Source organism: Herpailurus yagouaroundi, unplaced genomic scaffold (genome assembly GCF_014898765.1).
Source record: "Herpailurus yagouaroundi ecotype Mexico unplaced genomic scaffold, PumYag 217, whole genome shotgun sequence".
In the NCBI taxonomy this organism is placed as follows: Eukaryota; Metazoa; Chordata; class Mammalia; order Carnivora; family Felidae; genus Herpailurus; species Herpailurus yagouaroundi.
The window spans coordinates 1,308,015-1,323,140 of NW_024412448.1; the positions used below are offsets into that span (position 1 = coordinate 1,308,015).

A 15,126-nucleotide genomic window follows, 5' to 3' on the forward strand; every position below is an offset into this window, starting at 1 on the left:
TTCAGAAATTCCTTTGGGATCCCAAACCCCAACGGGCTCTACTCCTGTGAGAGCATCTGGCTCAAGAAAGAGTGCTAGTGCCCTCACTGTGACCTGGGCCTGTCACGCACTTCCCGAATACCTTCATCAGGGCATTCTCATACTGAATTGTAATCCTGTCCGCACCATCTGCCATGGGGCTTCTAGACGAACAGGACACTTAGTGACTCTACACACAACATGGGGCTCGAACTTACGACCCTGAGATCAAGAGTTGCAAGCTCTTGTGACTGAGCCAGCCGGGCGCCTCTGCATGAGTCTGTCTATACAGTCAGGGTCGGGGGGGAGGCCAACACCAGGTCACTGGGGTCTTTGTGTCATCCCGTGCCAGGAGGTGCCTGAGACAGTCATTCTGTGTAAATACTGAGCGAACGAAGGACACACACGCTCAGGTGGAGGGTCCGACCCAGAACAGTTCCCTCTAGGACCCATTCCACACCTGCTACGCTGGACTGGCGCACGGTGCCGTGGGACAGTCCACTGACCGGAGTGCGTGGCCACTCTCCCCTGCATACCACACCCCACCCCCAACTGAGCCAAGCCTGCCACCTTAGGAGGCCTCTTCCAGAACAGCACCCATCCTACCGCGCCCCCCCACCTCCGCCAGCGCCAACGCCCCACCATCGGCGTTACCTCTGCGTCCTGCTCCTCGGCGGCGAGGCCGACGAAGTTGCTGTCCGGAGATGCTGCCGGCATCACCTGCCACAGAGCAACAGAGATCAAGGCACAGACAGACCCAGCTCGCAGGGCCGCAAAACCGACCCGAGCCCTCGGCACGGAAGTGGCACCAAGGAGAAGGGTCAGAGGTGAGGGGTGTTTGATTCAACGACCCCACCTCGTCTGCCAGGCCCTCCTTCCGAGCCCGGTGGGCACTCGGCAGCTGTCCCCCCGGCAGACCGTGGGGCGAGCTGCCCTGGCCGCGTGTGCCGAGTCACGGCAGCAAGGACCGTCCCCAACCCCGGGCTCCTCCCTCACCTCTCCTTCTTCTGAGGGGGCCCTGCTGGCGGCCCGGGGCGAAGGGAGCGCCTCTCCCTCTTCTTCAGTGCCGGGGGCGATGTAAGAGCCGGACATGGAGGAGACCGTGTCGGTGCTGATCTGGGAGTGGCGGCTCTGGGAGGACACCATGGACATGACGGACTGGGCCAGACTGCTGCTGGCAGGGTCTGGGGAGGCCGGAGCGGAAGGAAGGAGACGGGAGGTCAGGCTTCGCGAGCGGACTGAGGAGCAGACCCACCTCCCTGTGCTCAGGCAGCGAGGACCACAGCGGCCACACCGCACCCTTACCTAAAAAGCTTCGGGTTCAAGGTTTTCCGAGGTTCTGCCCCTTTGCATTTTAGAGCTCAGGACTCTACCTCGGGAGCCAGGGTTTGCTCGTCTCTGACTTCATGTTACAGGAACCACTGACAGCAGGCCGGGAAACAGACGAGGACTCCTGCCCCCCTGCCTGGCTGTCAGCAGGACCCCTTGCCTCTGACTTTGGCCTCGTTAGTCACGCAACTTAGGTATCAACCTGCTGGCCCAAGTCCGTCCTGGAGGAACTGTCAGGGGTGCTGAGCGCTGGGCCGAGGGGCCGAGCGTGCAGTCCCCCTCCCTCATGTACCTTCTGGGGAGGAGATTGTGGAAGAGAGAGGCGTCCCTGTGCAAGATGACTGGTCAATAGCTCCCGACGACGACATGGTAAGATTCTCACTTTCTGGAGTTAGGCCACATTCCTGGAGGGAAACAGTTAAGTGCAAAGGGAAGGGTGTAAGGGCAGGGGGCTGGCTACGGAGGGTGAGGGGGGCATCGGGGGCGCTGAGGGCCCCTCCATCAGGGGGCTACGTGCAGAGGAGGGGCGGTTTCTCTTGTCCTCACTTCTCTGCCACCCTGGCCTGGAATGGCTGTCTCCCAGGGGAGGTGCAAACTTCAGTCAGCACATCCTGCCTGAGGCACAGCATCTGCTAGGGCCATACAAAGACTGCAGCTCAGGTGACACAGGTCACCCAGCAGCTGTGACACGGGAACACCCCAGGTTTCCCCAGGATTATAAACCGCTTTCCTTCTGAAGGAGAACACAAAACCAGCAGAGGCCTCACTGCCTGCCAGGCACCTCCGCTTGGATATCGGGTTAGTTCCAGCTCAATCGACCTAACACAAACACTACCTTTGCCTCCCCACCCACTCCCGACACCCCAGCTATCGGTCACCTGGGCCAGTACCCTCACCCCATCCCAGGCAGATGGGGATTCTGCCCCTATAGCCTTTTCTCCAGGAGTTTTGTCTGGTTTTAAGTAGTCTCCACACCCAACGTGGGGCTTGAGCTCACGACCCTGAGATCAGGAGTCACGTGCTCTACTGACTGAGCCAGTGGGTGCCCAAGGAGCTCTGTGTTTATTGTAGCTCAAGGATTCCCTCCCGCCTGGGCCAGTGGAGTCATCCTGACGGCCTGCTGGAATCTGGGCGGCCACTGTGTGCCTCCGTCAGGCAGGCCTTCCTACAGCAAAGCTCTCCCAGACAGCGGGCCTGCTCAGAGCCCCGGCCTCCGCCCTACACCTCTGTGTGCCCTGCCCTGGCCATCTCAGATGCTTCTGTCGCCTTTCTCTAGGAGTTTAAAACACGCTGAGAGTCAGCTCAAATGCTACTCCTCCACTCTGCTCCCCTGGTTTATAACTGCTCCTGTCTCTGCCACAGCACTTTACTGTCCCTTCTTCTCTATCGTTAAAATTCACTCAACAGGGCACCTGCGTGGCTCAGTTGGTTGAGCGTCCGACTTCAGCTCACGTCACAGTCTCTCCGTTCAGGAGCCTGAGCCCTATGTCAGGTTTGCTGCTGGCAGCGCAGAGCCTGTTCTGGATCCTCTGCCCCTCTATCTGCCCCCCCCCCCCCCAATAAATAAAACATTAAAAAAGATTCATCTATTCATCCATTCAGCAAACAGTGCTAGGCACAGCACTGATACTTGTGTGCGCGTCCTGTCCCCAACCAGACACTGAGCTCCCAGGGTCAGGAACCACTTCATCAGGTTTGCCTGTTCACTCTCCCTAGCTCACCGCCGTACAGAGAGCGGGGGTAATGAACCTGTTCAATGAAGCCTGTGAGGGGCACGGGTGGCAAGCCCCGCCCTCTTCCACCGGCCTCCCAACGCACCTCTGCTGGGCCTTCCTGCTGCCTGTTCCCACGCCCGCAACCTGCTCTCCTCAGACATCTGCATCGTTCACTCTCTCACCTCCTTCCGTCTTGGTTCACAGACTACTTTTTACAGACAGCAGCCCCCACCTCTGGCCTTGAACTCCCTTGTCTGACGAGCCAATCCACAGCACGGTCTGACACACCCCTTTTCTCCCGACTTTGCGTCCATCCTAGCCCCGATGGCAAGAATATCAGCGCCACCAGGGCAAGGACTTTTGTAGTTTCCTTACTGCTACTGTTCTCAGCATACAGAACAGTGCCTGGTAGAGAACACAGGCTCAATATATTGTGGAAAAGATGGACGTAATGAAATCTTTGCTGCTGTCTCAAAGGGTGTTCCAAGGTGCCCGAGGAACGAACGAAGGCAGACGGACCTGGAGAGGCCTGTGGGACTTAAGAACCTGTGGTCCAACGTCCGAGAAACGGAGGGGAATTAAATTACCTCTTCAAGGTGCTGAGCTGAGGGTCTCTGAGAGAGCGGTGTCTCTGACTCGCTGCAAGAGCGCTCGTCTTCCTCTTCACGCAACACAGAAGAGTTCTGGGAAACAGACCTGTGACAGTCCGGAGGGGAAAGCATCTGGCGCCAGAATCCACACCAAGAGGGGGACTGGCTTGTACTCTCACGAGCCGGACTCCATGGGAAGAAGAGGCCCGAGAGGGGACGGAAAGGAAGCCCAGGTCTTAAGGAGGAGGACGGAGGTGGGAAAGAGCCCTAGGGGTAGCCTGAGTGCTTTTCGGGGTGTCAGAAAATCTGGGCTTTACCTTTAACTCCTTTAGTAACTTGTGTCTGTACCTGGGGAAAAGTCACTGACATTTTTAGGGTCTCAACATTTTCATCTATAAAATACGCTCCTTAACTCTGCCACAGAAAGCTTATCATGACTTGTGCCTAGTTGGATTTAAATGCTTATCAGGTACAGGTACAGATTACAAGGTTCCTTCAGTCTTTACACTGAGCGACGCTCCCCACAGGCGTCAATGACCCTAGGGATGTCCTTTCCCCCCCCAAAACACATGAGATTTGCCTGTCTGGATTCTCCTAAGTACCCACAGGTACCGTAAGTATCTTCCTCACCTACGGAATGGGGTAACCTTCTGCCAGAGTGTTCACCCCAGGTCTTAAGTGGGACAAAAAAGCTCCGGGAACAACCCAGAAGGTCTACGCTGCCCTGGGGACCCAGGACGTGAGCCAGCACTGAGGAGGTGACAGAAGGAGTGAGAGCCTATCATCAGGGCCTTGAGGGGCAACATTGTCGAGCCCCAACCACTCACTTGGAGAGACTCTTTTTGAGCTCGATTCCTTGGCTGCTACAGTCGGACAGGCGGTCGAGTGGAGAGAGCGTCCTGACAGGAGGCAGGTGGCCATCACTGCCGTACGAGGGGAGCATTCCCGAGAGGTGGCCGTCTCCAAGCACGTGAAGGGCAGGGGCCGCTGGGGATGGGGTGAGGGGCCCATTGAGGGCCTCCAGAAGAGACACAACTTCATAACCTGGTGGAATGTTCTCTGAGGACTAGGGGAATCAGAGACAGGTTGAAAAATTAATTAAGTACTCTTTGTTTTATGACATGATCATGTTTCTCACTCTACACTGAAAAAAAAATGTTTTCTTTTACAGCTGGTCTGGCAAGAAAAGCTTCTGCAAAGGAGGCCAAAGAAAGACACAATGTCAGGGAACCTGCATATTCCTACATTCCGCTTACAGGCGAACATCTTCTCAGCAATGTTTATTTTTCTGATTGTAATGGGAATACAGGTTCGTTACAGGGAATACGTGCTCATTACCGCGAGATCACAACCTAAGCAGAAATCAAGAGTCAGACGTTAACTGACGGAGCCCCCAGGCGCCCCTATCTGTAAATCACAATTTTAGATCCTGCTTTATTTTAGCAAATGTAAGTATCTTCCTTCATACACGTCCCCTTGTCACAGATTCCACGTTTCCTACCTGTTCTCTGCCCGGGATTTAGCTGCATCCACCATTTCCTACTGTAAGCAACATTTTGAGGAACATCCTTGTGTACAGATCTTTTATTGTTTTTGGAGATTTAATTGGCTTCATTAAGCAATTCGTGAGGCGGGCAACATCCCATCTAGCAAGGAGAGAGATGCTACCACAAATCTTTTTTTTTTTTTCCACATTGTTTTCTTGGTATTAAATTCTTAGATCTTCGATGACCAGATACAGATGTTTTTAAGGCGCTTGATGTATACAGCTATACGGTTTTGTTTCTTCAAAGAGCCTTCTAGTCACACTCCTATAAGCAGCACAGAAAACCCATTTCAACTGCTTCTCTGACAGCATGGAGTATCTTTAAGAAGCTTTCGAATCTAGGGGCGGCTGGGTGGCTTAGTCGGTTAAGTGTCTGACTCTTGGTTTCAGCTCAGGTCATGATCTCATGATTGGTGGGTTTGAGCCCTGTGTGCAGACAGCGTGGAGTCTGCTTGGGATTCTCTCTCTCCCTCTCTCTGCCCCTTCCCTGCTCATGTTCTCTCTCTTTCTCTCAAACTAAATATATAAAACTTAAACAAAAAAAAAGCTTTCGAATCTGAAAGGTGAAAAATGGTACCTCATTTTATTTTTTTTTAATTATTATTTTTTTGTTTGAGAGAGAGAGAGAGAGAGAGAGAATGACAGAGGGGCAGAGAAAGAAAGGGACAGAGGATCTGAAGTGGGCTCTGTGCTGACAGCAGCCAAGTCCAATGTGGGACTTGAACTCACAAACCAATGAGATCATGACGTGAGCCTAAGTTGGATGTTCAATGGACTGAGCCACCCAGGCACCCTGGAACCTCATTCTAATTGATTGGTATATGGTGGATCTCTAATGTGGTTGACTTAAAAAAAAAAAAAAAAAAAAAGATTGTTAACCAGTTAAGCATTCTCTTCTGAGAATTAAAAAAAATATATTCTGGGGTGCCTGGGTGGCTCAGTCGGTTAAGCATCCGACTTTGGCTCAGGTCACGATCTCACAGTATGTGAGTTCGAGCCCCGCGTTGGGCTCTGTGCTCACAGCTCAGAGCCTGGAGCCTGCTTCGGATTCTGTGTCTCCTTGTCTCTCTGCCCCTCCCATGCTCATGCTCTGTCTCTCTCTGTCTCTTAATAATAAGTAAATGTTAAAAAAAAATTAAAAAAAAAATCCTTTGTCCATTTATCTACTGTTTTATCATATGAGCCATGGCAAAGACATTGTCTTTCCTCTGATATAAATACATTTTTTTCTTTAAATGATTTGTTGTTTACCTATTTTAATTTTTTACACATATGAACTTTCACATTTTTTATACGGTAAAATCTACCCTTCGTTTTTTTTTTTTTTTTTTTTTTGTAGTGTTCCTCTGCTTTTAAGCTTAGAGAGTCCTCTCCCATGCCAAGTCAATTAAAGAATCACCTACAATTTATTCTCAGTCTTTAATATTTGGTTTGGTTTCGTTCGCTTTAATATAGTTACTCTATCTGGAATTTTAGTTGTTAATCTGGTAAGGAGTAAAGTGCTAGGCTGACTTCTCCTCCCTAAATAGCTAACTAATTATCCTAATACCATGTACTGAACAATGGCTCTCTTCTACTGGTGTATGAATCTGAAGACGGTGTCTGCTACGACAGCACAGCTTCGAGGCTGCGTTCTAACGCCATCACGTATGCTGTGAAACCGAGGTGAAATATTTCATCCACTCGGGTTGCAGTTGCTAAAGCCATGAAATGGGATAAAGAAAACAGTTACCTTCTTCGAGGACTCGGATAAAGACAGTGAACTGTATTCAAATCCAAAACAATCATCCCCTTGTTTCTGCTTGGGGGGAGTTCCAGAGCTGGACCCCACTGGGAGGAGGCTGCACGCAGACAGCTCTAGGCGTCGTAAATATTAACTGGACGCCCAGTTCCCAGGGAGGAAAAGGGGGATTTAATGATCAGTATCCAATTTTCCGTGGTAATACCGGTCGGTTTTAACACAATGTGACCTCAGCCAGCTTACCAAATACTGCAGCGTGCCAGGGTTTAATTACTTGTTGCAAAGTCAGGTAAAGAAGGGGGAGAGGTGAAAAAAAAAAAACCCAGCAAGGAGAGCAGAATACCTGCCTCACAAACGGTCACGGTGCCCAGCCCAACTTACTGAATGCTCTTCCGAGTCAGACGTCTGAGACGAGATGATGGGGTTAAAGCCGGTTGGGGACAAGGGGCCCAGTTTTTTCCTCATGGCCCGGATCTGAAGCAGTGCCCGGAAGGCTGGAAGAAGGGAACAGGCCATCGGGCCATCCTGATGCAGGAGTCAGGCCACACGCAAGCCCGGGCAGAGACCACAGTCCCCCCACCCCCACCCCAGTGTCGGTCAGTTCGCAGACCCCGCTGTCGGGTCCCGGCCTGCAGTTGTGGCGCTTACGCAGTCGGCAGATGGGGCAGTTGTTGGCCTGGTAGCGCAGGGTGTCCGCACACGTGTTACACAGGCAGAGGTGGCGACAGGGCAGAATCAAGGTGTCGCGGACATCCGAGAGACATACCACGCACTCAGCGCTGTTATCGCTCACTTCATCCTCAGCCACCTGTCCCAGGAGACAGAAATTCAGCCGGTGACACAAAGCCCTTCGTGTCCTCCATTTTCTTCACAAGCAGCTTTGCCTGAAGAGCTGAGACAAGTGGTAAGAACAAAACCTTACATTTGCTTTGGACTTAAAAAAAAGTTTATTTATTTTTGAGGAAAAGAAAGGCAGAGAGACAGAGAATCGCAAGCAGGCCCTGTCAGCACAGAGCCTGACGCTCTGTGCGGGGGCTCGATCCCATGAACTGTGAGATCACGAACTGAGCCCAAATTAAGAGCTGGATGCTCAATGGACTGAGACACCCAGGCACCCCTGCTTTGACTTGACTTTACCGTTCAGCAAGTGCGTTCACATACTGGTCAGTATCACTTCTTCTGGGAACTATTTATCTCAAGCTCGTCCTCTGGGGCTCAGATCTGTCCTCTCCGACAGATCTGGCGGGGCCCTAAGAGACCACACCAGGAAGGGCAGGGGCCATGTAAGAACCCGGCCAGGTAACTGAGTGACCAGAACTCTGCAGAACAACTGATCCCTGCCTGCCTGTGTTTTTCATTTTGGAAGTGATGTAAGCATAAGCATCTGAAATAAGGAACAAGAGAACACCCTCCTAGGACCAAACTGATTCCAGAGTTGGTCATGCTAAACCCTGAGATCCCACCTTCATCAGAGCATTTCTTACTCCGTCCCCAGGGAAAAAAGTACATTCAGAATTTCGGATGGAACTTGCCTTAGAATCCTGGGTGTTGTACTTGTTTTCAATTCCATAGATCTCCTGAAGGAGGTAGCTGACCCCATCTACCTGAAGAGCAAACAGAGAAGTTCAAGGGCAGGCTGACTCAACAGAGATAAGTAGGAACTTGCCCCTCAACCTTCTCTGGTAACCAAGGACTACTGATGCACAATGAAAAAAAGCAAAGGCCTAGACAAGTAAGGATGCTTTTTTTTTTTTAATTAAAAAAAAAATTTTTTTTTAATGTTTATTTACTTTTAAGACAACGTGAGAGACAGAGTGCAAGCAGTGGAGGGGCAGACAGAGGGAGAAACAGAATCCGAAGCGGGCTCCAGGCTCTGAGCTGTCAGCACAGAGCCCGACGTGGGGCTGGAACTCACGAACTGTGAGATCATGACCTGAGCCGAAGTCGGATGCTCAACTGACTGAGCCACTCAGGCACCCCAAGGATGCTTTTATTTACTTATGTTTTCTCTTTGACAGAGAAAAGGAAATCCAATGTTTGATCCACCCACCATTATACCCAACAGGGAACATGAAAGTTCACTAATACAACACTAATCTGTGTACTGCAGCTCACTATTCCAGACAGTTAAGAAGGGATAGACTAAGCAAATGGAAGAATGTGCATCAAAACAGAAGCATCAGCTATGTAACCAAAGTTAAGTGTAGACATTACAAAACCAAAGGAATGGAAAAGAGAAAGCAAGAAAGCAAGAAAGCAAGAAAGAAAGGCAAGGGAAAGAGGGCAAAGGAAAACATCTGAAGCAAAGAGAGACAGAAAGATCTTGAAGGGGAGGCCAATGGAGCCCCTCCATCTGCATGAGCCACTGTCACCTACAGAGCCAAGGACCCCTCTTGGCCCTGTTCCTTAAAACCCCAAGTTCAATGCCCACTCCCACTAGCCTAGCCACGTCCGAGCCAAAGCAGGCCCTTTTCTCGTTTCTTTACACGAGCCCACTCCTCCCTCGGCTTCACCTCTGTCCCACTGATCCCCTCCCCTCAGACCTAGCCTGTCACTGATTTTATACCTCACTCTCCGGTGTGACAGAGTCAGTTGCTAGTGCCAAGCTAGCAATAGGAAAATAGAGCATTTACCTTGAGCTACCGTAGCCTTTCCATCCTATCTAGGCGCTCTGGGAAATGAGGCCTCCCCATGGGACAACTCACCAAAGCCTGGCCGTGGCAGGCAGTACTCTGGGCCCAGGATCTGTTTCCTCCTGTGTCTCTTAAAACTTGTTTCGACCTACTGATTCTAATGGAAAGGATATTATCAACAGATTTAGACTAAGGTGTTACTACTATTGGCCTCATTAATGAATAACTCAGAATTTCAGACACCTGTCACCCATCTGCAGGGCAGGCCAGCCAGTGCCACTGGCACCACTCTCCAGGACTGTCCGCTCACCGTTGCAAGAGTGGGAAAAAAAGTGCTGGCACACAGCAGGGGTTAGGCCTTTGAGCAGACATATGCGTGACTTGCTGGTCATCCTGGAAGACGGCAGATGGCCAGGAAACTTGGAATTTTAGAAAAACACTTGGTGGGATAAATTAAGCCAAGGGCCCTAACTGGCTCTGAATTGGACCCCGACATTTTATCCTTTAGCTCGGAATGTTTCTTGCCCTGGCATTTTCAATGAAAAGAGTTCTCCCTAAACCTAATGTCAAGAGACAAATCCTGTTCTTTCCTTTCTCAAGACCTTTGCTCAGATAATGGCTGCCTCCACACCAACAATTCTGGAACAAGAAAGACACCAAAGTCAGTATTCTTTTCAGGCCACCCAAGGAGTTTCAAACACACAAAAGCACTCTTTTTTTTTTTTTTTTTATTTTAACTTTTCTTGGATTAAAAAAAAGGGGGGGGAGTGGAAGAGAAAGAAGCATGCTTAGCAAAAGAAAAAAAGAGAGAGATGAAAAGAAAGAAGTCTGGGGGGACCAACGATCCCCGGCCCTCAGATACCTACCACTTGTTTCTGTTTGAGGGGCTTGACACAGAATGACCCATCGGTGTGCTGGAATGAAACACGACCATTAGGACCAGGAAGCAGGGGCAGGAACCGGGCGTTCTCGGGCACTCCTCTCAATGACACCTGCGTGTGATGGCACACTCCTCACGCCGCGGGGCCTCACGAGCATCTAGTCTGACCCTTCCGTCTCGGGAAGAGGAGACTACGGCCTCGAGAGCTGCAGGTCGCACAGCACGCGGGCGGCAGAGCGGGACCGAGGCCCGAGGGCGGCCCCCAGTGTGGTGCTCCTCCCGCTCCGTGGGGAGCTGGGCCTGTCCTGCCGTGCTCAGGGAGCCGGCCAACAGGCCGCACGCGTCCCCGCACGAAAGACAGCTAAACAGAACCGAGTGAGGCCCTGTGAAGCTACTCACCTTTTCAAAAGTGCCCAGCAGTACATGGCAATGGCCAAAATACTCTGAAAAAAATAAAGGCACGCGGATGAAGGAGAAAGCCAAACGGCACACCTTGCCACCCATCTATCTTCCCCGATTCCCCCCAACCCGGGAGACCAGACGCTCTGGGCCGTCAGGAGAAGGGGCCCGTCCCCTCACCCAGGGCTGTTCTCATCAGCCTAAGGAGTGCAAGGGGCATGGAAACCGGCTGCCTGATCCCCACGGAGGGGGCGTGTTGTTCCCGAGGCCACAGCAACTGCCCGGCCTGTGCACCACAAAAGGGCAGCGCGTAGAGCAAAAGAAGACAGAGAACGCCCGTTACCGTCTCCTTCATCCACCACGGCGTGGACCACTAAAGGGTAAACCTCTCGGTCCAGATCAAAGCCAAGCTGAAGGGAAAGAAAAGGGGGGGAGGGGAGGAAAGACTTAACACGTTTAAATGGCCCAGTAGTCCATCAGAAAGGGAGACATCGTCAAGAAGCATTAACTTCATCTCTGCTCTCATTCGTCAACTTCGTGACCACCTAAGTCTGTTTAACTGGAGGCCACCGTTGCTTTCTAAAGTCTCATGGCTGTGAAGCCCTCTAACTGGCAGGTTCTTCTCTTTGAACGTGACTTTCTCAAAACACCTGGGGTGAACGCGCTACTTTGGAACAGAAAAGCTATCGACATGAGGTGTGTTTTAAGGGCAAGGAGAAGTTACAGTGCTGAAGAACATGGCCTCCAAGCATCTGGGCGGTCCGGGCACTGCCGGCTGGAGTCCCGACTAGGTCCTAGGCCCGTCTGGGTCCACGTGAGGGACCTGCCCCCACGCTTTCTCCCAGCAGCCTGTCACCGCCCCCGGAGGCAGCTCACCTCCTCTTCTGCCCACTCTGAGGGGTCCACGGTGTGGGAGGGCAGGCAGAACTGCTGGCCGACCCCTCGCTTGTAGTGTACCGTCTCCGACTGGAGGCTGTTGTCCTTGGGGATGTAGCTGTCCATCAGAGAGGGAGACAAAGCAAAAGTCAGTATCTAGCCCGGAAGGATCTGACCGCTTCCTCCGTCCCACGCCTGGTCTCAGTATCAACGGGCTCTAGGTACAGAAAAGGAAAGGAAATATTTCCTTCTAATGTGTCCTTTGCTCTTGCTTGGGAACGCCGTTAAGATTGTATGTCCAACCCACACATCCGCACAAAGGTGGCTTAACAGATTTTTAGCAGCATCTTGATGAAATGCAAGGTTGTGCCGCCATCTGCCGCTGCACAAGCTGGCCCAGATTGAAGGGAAAAGGCAAAGAGGTGGGGCTCTGCAGAAGAAAGTCTGAGCTCAGGAACCAGATCTCACCCGGTCCGTAGGTTTTTTTCCCACAGGTGAGCGCGGAAGGCTCGCCTGTCTGGGAGGGATGTGGCTCACCTGGCCTCTCGTTCTTACCTGGCAATCCCGTTCTGGAACTCTTCCGTGGCCTGATAGTAGATGGTGATGGCCACCCGAGCGTCAGTGTCAAAGGTGAACTCCACATTGTAGTGGACTTTAGCTCTGCCTGCCTCTTCTCCCAGGGTCTTCACTTCCTCGGCACACCTAGAAAACCAGAAAGACGTGGCATTTGGGAGCTCGCAAACCAGTTTTCAATTTATCTTTTACAAATTTTTACACTTCATACATCGCGAGCTTCTCTCCAGGGTGGGAAACTTAGGCCTGCCCCTTCATTTCGAGTGATGGCTGAACACCCCGTGAGCATTGCTGTTGGGCATTTAGGTGACTTCTGATGTTTTGCGGTGCTATAATGAACATTTGTGCATTTGCCAGACCTGTTTTTCTTTTTTCTTTAGTTTTGTCGTAATCGAAGTTACTAATCACATAGCTTCGTTTCCGCGGGGCTTGTTACTATCATAGCAGGCCCTCCCCCCTCCTTTCCCCCTCTTCAGAGACAATCTTTACCTCGTTTAGCTGATCATTGTCACATTTACCTATTTTCTATACAACATGCTTAGATTATCCTTTTTATTTTTTTAAACGTTTTTATTTTTACTTTTGAGACAGAGACAGACACAGACACAGAGCACAAACAGGGGAGGGACAGAGAGGGAGACACAGAATCCAAAGCAGACTCTAGGCTTAAGCTGTCAGCACAGAGCCTGACGAGGGGCTCGAACCCATGAACGGTGAGATGGTGACTCGAGCCGAAGTCGGACACTTAACCGACTGAGCCACCCAGGCACCCCACGTGGATCATTCCAGACTCTTCAGTTCCAGGTGCTAGCCGCTGACTTCGTACTATGGGAACCAGGATTTCTTTCTCTTTCCTCGCGCTGCCCCATATGCAGTACCCACCCCCCACCCCCCAGTACGCTCTATCTCGATTCTGCTAGTTCAGCACATCCGCGTCTGTCTTACTGTGGTTATACGGACGTGGTTCCCGGCTTAGCCACAGAGTAATCTCTGAGTATTTTTCTTTCCCTTTCTCTTAAGAGTTTGTGCTCATTTCTCTTTCAGTCGCTCGGTTTCCTAGGTACTTTCTCACTAATTCAGACCCTAGCCCTCTGCTGGCCATCCGTCTAAATCTCTCCATGCCCAGAAGTGCCGGGTGTTCCATGCATTTTGTCTTCTTGAGGGGGGTCCTACCTGGACCCCAGGCCCTCTGTGCCTGGGTGCAACCACCCGGAGCCACCCTCCCCCCGTTACCCTGGGAAGTCCCCTCCACCTCTTTCCTGCATCTCCTGGCTTCTTCTTCCTTGGGGCACGCTTTCACTGTGGCAGAGCACCTCTTCCACTAGCCTCCTGAAAAAGGACGTGTTGGAGGGATCAACTTTTTGAGAGATTTTAGTCTAGTCACACCACACTAAAAGCTTGGTTGAGGGGCGCCTGGGTGGGGCAGTCGGTTAAGCGTCCGACTCTTGATCTCGGCTCAGGTCATGATCACACAGTTTGTGAATTTGAGACCCGCATCAGGCTCTGCACTGATGGCGCGGAGCCTGCGGCTTGGGATTCTGCCTCTCCTTCTCTCTGCCCCTTCCCTGCTTGTGTGCTCTCTTCTCTCTCTTTCGCTCTCTCTCTCTCAAAATAAATAAATACACTTAAAAATGAAAAGATTATTTGGTTGAATAAAGAGTGCTGGGTCATAAATACTTCTAAAAAGCCATTTGAAAACATTGCTGCATCATCCTCCGGCATCTAGCACCGCCTCCAGAAGCCATTCCAACTGCTGGCCCTTTTCCCTCTGATATATAATCTCTGCCTTATCATCCATTGAACTCAACACTCCAGTAGTCCTTTTTTTTTTTTTTTTTAATTTTTTCAAATGTTTATTTTTGAGAGAGAGAGAGAGACAGAACATGAGTGGGGGAAGGGCAGAGATGGGGAAACACAAAATCGGAAGCCGGATCCAGGTTCTGAGCTGTCAACACAGAGCCTGACACGGGGCTTGAACCTGTGAATGGTGAGATCAAGACCTGAGCTGAAGTCAGACCCTTAATCGATTGAGCCACCCAGGCGCCCCTCCAGTGGTCCGTTCAATTTAGAAACTCATGCCCTCTGGTTCTGGGAAATTTTCTTAAATTAGTTATACCATTAATGATGATTTCCTTCCTTCTATAGTCTCTGTTCTCTTCTTAGAACCATTATTGGATATGACACCTTGTAAACTGGCACTCTATGCTTTGGATCTTTCTTCTTCTATTTGCTGTATCTCAACCTTTTTGGCCCACCTTCTAGAAAATTTCAACTTTTCTTCCTCCATTCTATTGACATTTTCATTTCTGCTGTTTTTGAGTCTTGTTTATTTCCTAAATGGCCTGTGTCATTGTGTCCATGAAATAAGACAGCATCTACTGTCTCTGAGGCTACAAATGAGCTTTTTCTCTTCCTGCAGTTTTTATTTCCACTTAGTTATATTTTTTCCTGTTGGTTTGTTTGGCCCCTATATTTTGTATTTTTTTAATGTTTATTTATTTTTGAAACAGAAACAGAGCATGAGTGGGGTAGGAGCAGAGCGAGAGAGAGACACAGAATCTGAGGCAGGTTCCAGGCTCCAAGCTGTCAGCACAGAGCCCGAGGCGGGGCTTGAACCCACCAACAGTGAGATCATGACCTGAGCCGAAGTCGGATGCCTAACTGACTGAGCCACCCAGGCACCCCTCTTTTGTCTTTAAGTAGGCTCCACGCTGGGTGTGGAGCCTAACTTGGGGCTTGAACTTAGGACCCTGAGATCAAGATTGGAGCTGAGTTCGAGAGTCGCACACTTAACCGACTGAGCCCCCCAGGCGCCCCTTGCCACCG

General features: G+C 51.0%; 1 protein-coding gene across 1 annotated transcript in view; it reads right to left on the reverse strand.

Annotated features, from left to right (window-relative positions):
• The window catches only part of RNF157 (ring finger protein 157), a 54,800-nt gene that overhangs the window by 10,483 nt on the left and 29,191 nt on the right, over window positions 1–15,126 (reverse strand). Inside the window, exons 3-15 of the mRNA XM_040456483.1 lie at window positions 12,283–12,429; window positions 11,728–11,845; window positions 11,195–11,261; window positions 10,852–10,895; window positions 10,439–10,486; window positions 8,472–8,543; window positions 7,588–7,747; window positions 7,321–7,433; window positions 4,480–4,718; window positions 3,650–3,758; window positions 1,640–1,751; window positions 1,015–1,202; window positions 673–738 (exon numbers count right to left, since the gene is read on the reverse strand). Coding sequence (XP_040312417.1) covers window positions 673–738; window positions 1,015–1,202; window positions 1,640–1,751; window positions 3,650–3,758; window positions 4,480–4,718; window positions 7,321–7,433; window positions 7,588–7,747; window positions 8,472–8,543; window positions 10,439–10,486; window positions 10,852–10,895; window positions 11,195–11,261; window positions 11,728–11,845; window positions 12,283–12,429 — 1,483 coding nt within the window. The remainder of the gene's footprint in view (window positions 1–672; window positions 739–1,014; window positions 1,203–1,639; window positions 1,752–3,649; window positions 3,759–4,479; window positions 4,719–7,320; window positions 7,434–7,587; window positions 7,748–8,471; window positions 8,544–10,438; window positions 10,487–10,851; window positions 10,896–11,194; window positions 11,262–11,727; window positions 11,846–12,282; window positions 12,430–15,126) is intronic.